Below are 12,403 nucleotides of genomic sequence, written 5' to 3' on the forward strand. Positions count from 1 at the left end.
TGCAAGTTTCCTCCAGTTTATCATTTTGAAAGTCGCTCACACAGAGAAAATGAGTCTATCTCTTAAGGATTTGTAAATATGAACTTTGCATCTGTAATTTTCTCTTCCACGTCATCAGCGCCCAATACCACAATGCATCGAATCTGAACTATCAGTCAGCATGCATTGTTATTCTAATACAATAAAACCTTGAGCTAGAGAAGATAAATAAATAATCCTTTTGGTATCAAATAGTCGGGGTATCTTATCTGGATTTCTTCCAGTTATAAATAAAACGGTTTGGATTGAGGCTGGTGTGGTTCGTCTAGGAGTCTCAATCAAGTTTGTTTATTCTGCGCAATCACCCCCTGCGGCTATTATCAGCACTTTGCATTGATTCCTTTTCAAGCTAGAAAGTTTCTGGATTATGACTCACAAGAAACGAAAGTGAGTTATTGTGCAATTAAGTATACAACAAGATAGAGAATTTGTGCATTTCAGTAGCTTTGCCACAGTGATTCCCAAAGGGGTCCATGTTGGTCTCCAAGGGATCCATGTCAACACAAGAAAAAAAAGGAGGTTCATGAGATGTAGAAGTCTACGAGTCTGGACCGCATCTAAGCAAGTCATCACTACGATTGAGGCATTCTATAAATGCCACGGAGAACCAAAAAACAATATTTTACATATATACCTAAACAATGCTTAATTATATGCTAAGAATACAAAGTTGTACACGACAGAAAAACAAACTCCGTCACAAAAAAAAAAAAAAAAACACCGTTTTAAAATGTTGTTTGGAAATTGGGGAAAACTAATTTCTTATCTCTCTCTTTTTGTGGAGTAAATATATATTTTGGCGAAATTTTCTGAATTCAGTATGCATCTGTTTTATCAAACGTAATTTGATCAGGAAATATTGCTTGCAATGACAATCAGAAAACTGAATGTTGGGGTTACTAAAAACTTCGAACTATTTCAAACACACAGAAAGAAGTTATTTCACTGTATAGTTCGATTCAAAAAAGTTATAGGTGGTTTTTGGTCATGCCCTAAATGACAAAAAACAACACCTCAAAATCTTTGAGTGCATTTGTAGTTACATCGTTTTGAACCCCTAAGTTTTCCTTTCTATTAAATATACAAGTAAAAATTAACACCTTTCGTTTTCAATAGTATACGTATATTTAACAGAACTGTATTAGATAAGCAGTTTATTCATCGTTTGAAGATTAGTTAAATCAACAAAGGAAACATGAGGAAGAAATTTTCTGGCGAAGAACTTTTAAGCAATAAAATTTGATTGGCATCGTTCTTCTCACTCAAAAAATACAGGAGGAGTTGGGTGCAGGGCTACGGATTCGGCAGGAAAGTGACCAATTCCGATTCCGGTAGTTTTAAAGCATTTCAGCTCCGACCTCTTTACCCCACAATCAGTTCAACTCCGACTTCACAAGCACTTGCACAGTTGCGCACTTTGAGGAAAAATGACCAACTTCGACTCTGACTCTTGGAGTTTTGATCTTCAACACCTGTTCTCCAAAATGAGTCCGACTACGACCCCGCAGTCCTAGTTGCGAGACAGAAACAGAAATTCAAATGGATCGACAGACGCATTTCCGCCATCACGTAAGCCTAAATTCAATTGCCATACTTTTCTTACACTTAATGTATTATATTTTTAAGCTAAAGTGCATAAGATATTAAATCTTTATTGTACTTTTAGAAATGCAATAATTTATTTTTATCTTCTACGGGCAAGTTAGTTGGAAACTTCAGTTAAATAACTTGGCGAGATACCGCCAAATATGCCCGACTTGGTTTTTCCGTATGTCTTGCGTGACAAGTAATGGCCGGTGTAGTTTCACGGAGTAGCGCCAGACCTGCTGTGAACTGACAAATAAGCTCGCTCACCTGTCAAAAGCAGACATCAAGAAAGTGGTTATGGATAGCTCTACGCCAAAGGTCAAACAAAAAGGTTAAGTGTGGAGGAAAAAGCAAAATTGAGGGACTAAGATAAATCTGTGCAGGAACTAAAAACATGTTTTATCATGATTTTCAATCCATAGTTAAATTTAAAACTTTACTTGACAGTATGAAGAAGTAGAGTACGATTAACCTTTGCTGAGTCAAGTTTCCTTTAGTGATGAAACTTCTGAAATTTGCATTTGGAAATAATATCCCAAGGAAAGTTTGATTGCATGACAAAGAATAAAAATTGCTTAGGAAAAGAATGCAAAAAAAAGGAAGCTCTAAGGAATCTTTTGGAGAACCAAAAAATGATTCATAACCATTCTTTTGACAACTTGAAGAAGCAGTACAGGCTTTGATTAAATTTTGAGTGCTCAGTTTGCAGTACCGAACAGTGCTGAAGCACCTTTGGAGCAAAACTTTAAATTCTATTTAATTTCATTGAACCTCATGTTTACAGTGGAATCTCATCAATCTGGACTAAAAGCGGATATAGGTCTTCCGAATTAATGGAGGTGGGGATTGAACAAAATAACATATAATTTGAACCAAAAGGCACATATAGAAAGTACTGTACCCCAGTAAAAATTGTATTTTGAATTCAAGAGAATGAAATTTTTAACTACATGAGAGTAAAAGTGTAGTGGTAACTTCTATCGCTGTGTGCGCGCACAAAATAGGCCTACTGTTATCAAAAACCATGCTGTTATTGTGCTAAATCTCTTTCTGAATGACTGTTTGGATTAAGCGATTACCGGTTTAATAGGATCTGGATTAATAAGGGTTTACTGTACTTCAGAAATGCAATCTAATACTCCTTTTTTAATGGTTCTCTCACTTGCGTAAACAACCCTTTTGTCATGACTGTATTTCTCAAACCTTTTGCTGTCATTCTTCCCCCCTCACAGAAACTCTCCACATCCTATCAAATAAAAGTCAGAAAAAAAGTCCGCTTATTGGAATATCGGATAAAAGAATATCCCGCTTAAGATAATAAAATTTCAGTGTTCTACAACATCATTGATGCGTGCTGTTTTAATACCGGATAATGAAATATCCCGCTTATTAGAATAATTTTTCGTGGCAAATTTCCTATTCCATTAAGTGTCCTCGACTGTACTTTTGAAATGTAGCAGTGGATAGGGGATACTCTGCTACTTATGTAATGTATTTTCTATCTACAGAAAATTTAAAAATAAGCAAAATTGTCCCTTTGAAAAAACCGAACCGAAAAATTCCGTTATGCATGTTGAATATCAAGAGCTCTTAACAATAAAGTTTGGTTAAAGCAAATTATCCTTATTTTCTGTTCTTTTCTTTCTTTTTTTTTTAATAAACTGTTTTACGTTTAACTAAACACTGCTTTAAAAAAAAGGTAAGATATGGCACTGAGGTGTCTGGACTCGGATCTTTTATTTATTTATTTTTTAAACATTATATTGTCGGAATGTCGCAAAAGGTGTTTTGGGAGAGAGGGACATGACAGGTAGTCCGACAATATTCTTACTCAGTTTTTGTTTTCAAAATTGATTTAGTACATTAATATTTTTTGCAGATTTTTTAAGGTATATTAAGTTGTCTTTCGTGTTTTTAAAATGCCTTTACGGGAATGCAGGAAAAAAATGAAGAACACCATCAATTGATATCACTATGTCTCAATAACCAAGTGTAAGAGCAGATCTACGTGTTCAGAGAACAAATTTTGGAAGATAAAAAAGCCTAACATAACACAAGAGGAAGAGAACACACGTAAGATTTATTTGAAGAGAAGCGATAAACCTGAAAGAGAACTTTAAAACGGTGTGGTACTTCCAAATTGGAATGATTTACGGAGGTACGTCGTAATGGTGTCTATTACTGCTACAGTGTTCACTCAATGCTAGGTGGAAGACAGTAATGGAAGATTCAGTGACTTTTATGAGTGGGACTACGACAGTTTTTATTTTTAATGAAATTATATTCCGTCGTATTTATTTTCAGAACAAGTTAGTGATCAATAAAATAATCTTTTTCTATGTGTTAGAAGCAAGAAAAATGGCTCCACGGTCATGAGTGGATTGTTACATTAAAGTATTGCCAGATTTGTCAAAGAAAACATTCTGATGAAATTCCACATAATCTACTCTATATTTTACTGCGAATTTTTAAATATTTGTTACATTTTCCAGCAATGTACACGTTATATTTATTTTCTTAGAATACAAAAATTACCCAACATGCATAGCGTGAGAAAAACTTACCATGTAAGAGTAATGGCACAAATCACTTAATTTCTGAAGGTTAAGCTCTAGTTCCTTTTGATCTGTAGCCATAGAAACTAAGGACATCTGAAAAGAAAGATAAAATAATAGTTATTTCTTTTTACAATCTACTTAATTTTTCAATTAAATACATTTTATACGCGAATTGATACAAAAACTTATAAAGGTATAAGTATAACCTTCCCCGAGTGGTAGAAGGCCTTAAAAAAGGAACTTAATTAAAAATAATAGCAAAAAAACTAGCATAAAAATGTTTCTTCAGTTGGAGATTTTCGTTTGGAGGTAATAGGACAACTGTTCTAAAGATTTAATTTTGCTTCAAAAATATTTTCACTCTCTTTCTACGTATAACTTTGAACACCTTTTCTATTGACAATCTCTGTAAAAAGTTCTATTTTGATCTCGTTGTAGATACCGTTGGAACTACTCTTTAAAACGGCGTTTTTACACATTTTATCAGATATTTTTACAATTCACAATTTAAAGAATTTATCTTCATTGCATAACGAAATGGCTACATTTAGTTTACAACTCACAACACTATATTAAAAATTTAACTAGGAGTTTTTTTTTAATTCAAGCACGTCTCACACATGTGTTAACCGTTTTAAAAGAGTATTTTCCTTTAGCTCAGGGACTATTTTAACATTGAAATACCACATTATATTTAGCAGTTGAGCAAGAGACCGCACGCGCGATTAGAATCTTATTGGGTTATTGTTCTTTATTTATTTCGCTATTTGCAAGGTGGCGGTGGAGTGAAAGTCTTAAAATCTTTAAATGAAAATTGTAACTAACCGACGGCTTAAAACAACTCATTGAGGCCTCATGCGACGCTTAGGCCGCATATCTCGCATTCCAGGTGCATTGTAAAATATTTTCGCATTAAGGTTTTCCTCTTTAAAATTCATGGAAATTGAATCTTTTGTTTATCTATACTATAAACATGAATCATAGATGATTGTATGCATTAAAAGAGCTTAACTTGTATTACATTCTATAAATATATTGTACGGCATATCAACACGCATTTAGAGACGGCCCTTTATGGGGTGAATGGCGAAGGCACTATCAGTCGATAACAGTGTACGTGTCATTTATAAGCAGTCACAATAAAGTGGCACGAGATGAGCATCTATATTGCGTTCACGGGAAAGATAAACCAGATGTAAACAAACAAATCCGCCATTTGGTGACCTCAATCACGTGCTTGGTTTTTTGGTCTAGAATAAATTGGAGCGAATGCGAATACTATTGGGCTATGTTTTTTTAATTCCAGAAAAAATCCCCAAAAGGTGGCATAGCGGCAAAACATCTGGCAACTGTTCCGTTCACTTTTGGTCCAGTATCTGTTCCGTGAATTGAGTGTAAGTACGGTGTAGAGGAGTAAATTCACAATGGTACTTCTTTGAAGACTACTCAGCGAGCATTTCGCATTCAGCGCAGAACTAGTGGTACGAAAGGTCGATTGATGCACAGCGTAAATAGTTTTTCTATATGGAACAAGATTATGTCAGTCAAAGTGGAACTAAATGGAAAATGTTCACCGAGTAATTCCCAGAGAACCACCATAGTGAATATGTTCCTCCACAACAAATCTGCCACGCCGGGTCGACTACTGCAAAGGGTACGTATTTAGATCTCCATCGATAGCATCGATCGGAAATTCTCAATTTGTAGAATAGAACAGTAAATTTTCCCGAATGATGTTAATTTTGTAGAATGAAATTTCAAATTTTGCCGCACGATAATACTTTTGCCGAATAGAACTCCGAATTTCCCCGAATGCTGATATTTTTGCCAAATAGAACGCCAAATTTCGCCGAATGGAACTTCAAATTTTGCCGAAAGAAACTCTAAATTTCGCCGAATAATGATAATTCTTAAGAATGGAACTCCAAATTTTGCGAATCGTCAGACAAAATTTACCGAATAAGGAACTTTTCGGGAGGTCACAGAAATCTCCCTTGACATCACATAGGGACACCCCAAACCTAATCAGTACCACAACTCAACAGCGCCCTCTTCAAAATACGAGAGATTGATATGCCAAGCTCCTCATACGAAGCGGAAAGCAATGATCGTCTACTTTTTTGTAGTAAAGTACAAAGTAACACTCAGCTGTAAATATACATATAAGACGGGGGGGGGGGGACCTTTTTGACAAGTAGTTTGGTTATGATTAAATAATATCACATTACGATTGCCCCATCCAATTATGTTAAAAAGAAACCTTATTCATATGCTGTCACGAATAGCAGTAACAACTTCAACTCCAAAATACATTTGTAATTAAAATTCTTTCAAAGGTTTGGAGTCCTCGTTGAAAAGCTATGCGGAACAACTGAAGTTAAAACGGGCTTCCAAAGGTCGAAGAAATTCTTCCCTCGCTACTCTACGGGCTTCCAGAAAAAGGCGTAATGATTTATAGCAGGTTGAAGTTAGTGGGGAAGGTGGCAGAGAAAGTTCGTCGATTGACCAGGCTATTGGCATCGTCGTATTTTTATTTAATTTTACTGCTTGAATTATTTTCTTGTTTGGGACGGGATAGGTTCGTTTAGTTTGTTTCCTTTTTCTTGAGATGCTTTTTTTTTTTTTCAAACACATTCCAAGTGTGAATTGCTTTTGTAATTTGCAATTGAGACGGTTATTGGGATTTGCTTTTGCTGTGGCTGTGAAATTGTTGCTTTTGTGAATTGAAGAAAACTTTTAAAACTATTTTCAAATTTCTATTTATTTCTTCATGCTTGTTTTTATTAGGACGCGGATTTTAAATTGAATAAATTATATTTCTTATTTAAATAAATATTTTGCGAGCTGTGAGATTAAAGAACCCATTGTTTGCTTTTAAAATACGAGTAATATTTTCCTCATTCTGTCTAAATGTTTCTCAATATTTCAAAATGGCCATTTTTATAAGTTTCTCAAAAAAATACTTTTATTTCTCGAAAATGTATGCATGAAAAGTTTCAATAAATCTGCATTGTTTAAAACTTTTTCGCAAGAGTCATAACGGCTTTTTGTCTTAAATCAAGAGTTTCAAAAATTAAAAAATGCATATTTTTTGCCTCAGAAGAAGCAACTAACGTAGAGGATAGCAAAAATCGTCTGAGTTTAGTGCGAATATAACATAATAAGAATAATTTAAAATCCTTCGTGATGTCAGTTGAAAAAGTTTCAAATTCACTTGAAAATATTTTAATAAGTCCATGAATTACATTTGGCTGAGTCGATTAATAAACAACATACAATTATTGGAAGGAAAAAACTCAGCATCAACTTAGCAAGGAAGACCGACCAGAAGTTCATTTCAACTACAGATGTTCAATGCGTATTATTTTCCTCAGAGCCTATTTGAGAACGAAATATAAATAGTTGTTTTTGGTATACACAACCCGAGACCTTTACCCGGCAGATAAATTCACTTTATCTACCAGTTTGTTGGCACTCTCAGCTTCAATGAGATGACGTCTGCCTCCAGCTCGCTTATTAACTATTCCTGACTGAGGAGTTCAAATAAGAACGAAACTGCAGTCTCAGGACGTGATAACCAGATTGATGGTATATTGCATGTAGTTCTGGGCCTTAAGCCTAGCTTAAGGGCGGTAACTTATTACTATTATAAAGATGTTCACTGTTCTCTGTTGTTTTTTTTTTCGCCTGTAAATATTATTTTCTGCTGCAGATAAACAATCAATAAAAGCACTATTTCACTTAGAAATTTACAGATCGTTGGAGCTTATAATTTGTATGAATTGGAATGTCTCTCTAAACAGTAAATCGAGCTCCTGGTAGCTGCAATACGTAAATTTAAAATGCTCAGAAAATCGTGTTAGTAATAATGTTGCGATAAAGATAAGGTCCGAGCATTCACTAGACAGACACGATAAAAAGCTTCGTGGTCACCACTACAATCTACCTCAGTATGTAGCAAAACTGAAATAGACCAGCACATTTATGTTTTGCCAGATAGCGACACTCTTAGTTTTGGCAACCGTTGGTGCTCAGGTAGTAGTGTATTAAAGTTGTGTAGAAAAGTTTTTGAGATAACAATCCAAATGAAAAAAGAATCATGTTTAAATCTGAAGAAGTTATTTTAATGAATTTTCTTTATTATTGCAAGTATTTAAATATATGCACATTTATACAGTATTTCATGCATCATGTTTCCGGAAGCTCAGTTGGTGTTTTTCTCCTTCGGTGTTTTATTTCAAACAGTTTTAAAATATATATAAGTTGTGACGAACAATGAAACATAAGGCTATAGGACTTCATTTTTATTATAGTTATTTCATTCATTTATTATTTACTTATTTTTGTAAGGCATTAAACTCAATTTTTCCTAAAAACTTTTTTACCCAAAAAAAAAGGAGAGAGGGAAAGGAAATAAAAGAAAAAAATAAAATTAATTTGAATTCTGACTTTTCGAATTCAAATTATGTGTTTCGCAATCACGATTTGCTACAGGACCCTTAAATGTTTCTAGAAACGGTTTCTGTCTCCCCAAGCCTGCCCTTCCTTATGGACAGTATGTAGGCATATATTTGTATGTGTGCGTGCATGTGTAGGCTTATGTGTGTGCATAGACCTATGTGTGTGTACATAGGAGTGTGTGTATGTGCATAAAGGCGCATGTGTGTGTGTGTGTGTGTAGGACATTTACGCCTCCGCCTAGTAGAAGCTGATTCCGGGAGCACCAAAGGAGGCGCACCTGCGGAGGACCCTGGTCCAAGCTGAAGAAGGAACCACAGCGTCACGGACGGTCAAATGAAAACAATTAGCAATCTTGATTGCTCAAAAATCAGTTTGAATTTTGAGATTTTGAATTCAGATTATGTTTTTTGCAACACGACTCGTTTGGTCTCTTGTTTCTACTATTGGTTTTATCGCAACCATAATTTGAATTCAAGGCGTCGAAATTCAAATGAATGCCAGGGGCTGGATGCTGGATGTTGTGTGCTGGATACTGTTTTTGCGTAAAAAGGACTGTGTGAAGTCGAGAAGGTCGTTTATAAATAATTACATTCCGAGTTGCATGGATGCCTGGATTATAAGCATAGAAAAATAAAACCAGATGACGCGGACGTCATTCAACAGCCATGTGAAAACAATAAGCAATTTGTGATTGCTCAAAAAAATTAACTTCCTTGTGATAAGATCCTCTCCTCTTCCAAAGGAAGGGTCTTGTTGTCTATTCTGTGTCCAAATACCATTTTGCTTAACTCACATTACTTCTGAGTGTCAACTTCTTATAAAGTTCCACTTTTTCTAATTTGCAATATAATTCCAATTGCATCAATCAAAAATACCGCAAGGCCCTTTAATACCATTCAATATACAGTGCCATAAATTGCTGAGAAAAGATAAAAGAACGATCAAAATAAGTTTAACTCTTTAAATAATTTCTTTTGGCGTCAATGTTTTCTCAATATTCTTAATTCATATTGAATTAAACATCAAAGCCCAAAGGCAAAACTGAATACATAGAAATAACACGCGCATACCTGAAGCATGACTTGAATACATTACACTTTAAAAATACCGGACGCCCGTAACTCATTTCCAGCCGTAGAAACTCGCCAAAACTTTAACACTGATCGCACCGGTTTCAACAAGTTTTTAGTGTTCACGAGGAAGATGGCATATCAAAGAATGGGCAGCCGATTTGTTTTGAACTTTGCTGAATGTAAACCGTCAGATAGTAATTTAAATTCGCAGACTGCGTGTCTTAGAAGTGACATTTAAAGGGGTGTGTTTAGATTTGTGTAATAAAAAACAAATCAGCGGCAGCTCAATTTCTAACACAGCTAAGTTGTTATTGAATGAATATCAGCTACACTCCTTCATTCATTTGTACGTCATCATCATCGTCAACAATTATCCATCGCTGCAGGATGAACGCCTTCCTAACTGATCTGCCCCCCTGATGGTGTCCAACAGGAGGACGTGTGATCCAGTCTCAGATAAAAGTTTTAGGTTCTCCTTAGGGAAAGGCATGCAGCATCACCTATCTAGAAATAATTTAACTATGTTCTTAAACCAAATATTAGATCAAAAAGTTGACTCGGAATTCGAACATGTTTGCTACGTACGTTAAAAATAAAGTAGCGCAATGTAGTGTAAAGTGGAATGGGAAAATATTTTCACTGCTTGCACCGCCACTTATGTAGAAAAAATTTAATTATGTTCTTAAACATATGGTTCATTTCTTTGATAAACAAAAGCAATTAACTATTATAATAATTTATTGTTTTATTTTTCAATAACAAAACAATAAATTATTGCAATAACAATATATTATAACAATAAACAACAACAATAAATTATTCAGTATAAACAATATATGGTTTTCAGTGCAGTACGTATTCAAATACTATTTAGGTATGTGGGGATTCTAAATGTTTAATGCAATTGTTTATGTGCACGCGAGGAAAAGTAAATGGGGCAAAATTAATAATTCATTTCGTTTACTTATTCATTCATTTCATAACATAACTTATGCACGTGTGTTCGTTTATTAATTGATCAATTTACAGACATTAATTAATTAATTCACTACTCATACATCCATTTACTCATTTTCTTATTCATCCACTATTTTATTCACTCAACTATTTTTTCTCATGCATTAATTAATTTATGTATTTATTAATTCGTTTATTGTTTCGTTATTTATTCATTTATTCCTTTTCCCATACATTTATTTGATGGAAAATATTTTTTAAAATAAAATGGAAAACATTTTATTAAAAAAACATTTTATTTTTGACTTTTCCCAAAGTATTTTTTAAGTCAAAACATTCAACTATCTTTTGAAGGTTAAAAGTTTACTGTCAAAAATACAAATAATTCAATGCAAGTATGCAAGTTTTATTACAAAATACAGAATTATTTCTTCATGTACTGTAGATTTTAGAACGCATTTTCAATTTGTTCATTTTGAAAAAAGTAAGTTATCTCACTTACTTATCGTTGGTTAGTCGCCACTTTTCCTCTATTATATTATATTTTTGATTTTTTTATTTGTTAGCACGTTCCTAACCAAAACATGCTAATTATAAATATTTTTTAACGGTAGAATAATAAACTTATTTAATCAATTTATCTGATGCCAGGCAAAAGAGCCAGAAATCTGAATCTAAAACACAAATTCGAAAAAAGCATAACAGAAAGCATTCCGACTTTTTTGGTGAACCTGTTTGTGTTCAGCTATGATGATAAATGTGAAATTGTTTAATACAAAATTAGGACAGCAGGAACTTACTTAGTAGATTCTTAGTTTTGCTGTTCGGTTCTTAATTATGAGTTCAAATAACGGAAAATGAACATTTACAGATATTTTGAATGTAAAGTTACCATGTTTTATATAAGACGGTACAACGATTATGGTGTGAGTTTAAAAATGACTGACATATTCAATTAAACAGAAAAGAGATTTCTGATTTTAAAAAAATATAAACTCTTGCGTTGCATCTCACGCTAACTTAGCTCCCGTGCTTTTTTTTTTTTTTTTTTTAATATATGAGAATTTTAAACATTACACGTAATTCAAATTACGTACGTACTATAATAATGTTCTATTAGTTATACTGCCGTGAGCCACGTAACGGTTCTTCTTTTTCTTGCATTTTTATCCTCAATTGTACGTAAGCTTTATTTTACAAGAATGCTTATTTGGTTTGCATTGGAAAAAAAAGGGTCCAATTCCAACATTTCCCTACTTTGAGCATTGAATCCAAAACGCGTTTCTTCAAATATCTCGAGAAAGCATTTCTGCAGATACTGCCTATACCTAGCCACGGCAGTAAAAAGCTCACGTTTTTTTTTTTTTTTTAGAAATCAAACCCTGGTCTAACTTGATGTTCTAAGCATTTTTCTGTATGCACTTTTTCTTCTTAATTTTGCAAATAATATACGCGCTATGTTTTCTCCATATTAAATTGCAAAAACTATTTTCTTAAGTACTGTAATTTTCATTGCATGGAATTCAAATTTTCACAATAGTCTGTCTTGGGGAGATATTTCCTTTTAGTTGACTTTTTGCAGCATTTAAAAGAATTGAACACGTTTGAACGTGATTGTAGGGCATGTACGTAAGCTCCAACTTCCTGTTTCAGATAACGAACTCGGGCAAATGATTAACAAGGAATCGATTCTGACCATATCGATTCTGACCATATGCATATATACTT

At 33.9% G+C, this 12,403-nt stretch overlaps 1 protein-coding gene across 2 annotated transcripts in view; it reads right to left on the reverse strand.

Annotated features, from left to right (window-relative positions):
- Positions 1 to 12,403, reverse strand: part of LOC129234089 (reversion-inducing cysteine-rich protein with Kazal motifs-like) — a 136,466-nt gene that overhangs the window by 74,829 nt on the left and 49,234 nt on the right. For both annotated transcript variants that reach the window (XM_054867988.1, XM_054867982.1), the window contains exon 3: positions 4,191 to 4,277. In XM_054867988.1, coding sequence (XP_054723963.1) covers positions 4,191 to 4,277 — 87 coding nt within the window. The remainder of the gene's footprint in view (positions 1 to 4,190; positions 4,278 to 12,403) is intronic.

The sequence above is a fragment of the Uloborus diversus genome, chromosome 1 (assembly GCF_026930045.1).
Source record: "Uloborus diversus isolate 005 chromosome 1, Udiv.v.3.1, whole genome shotgun sequence".
Taxonomy (NCBI): domain Eukaryota; kingdom Metazoa; phylum Arthropoda; class Arachnida; order Araneae; family Uloboridae; genus Uloborus; species Uloborus diversus.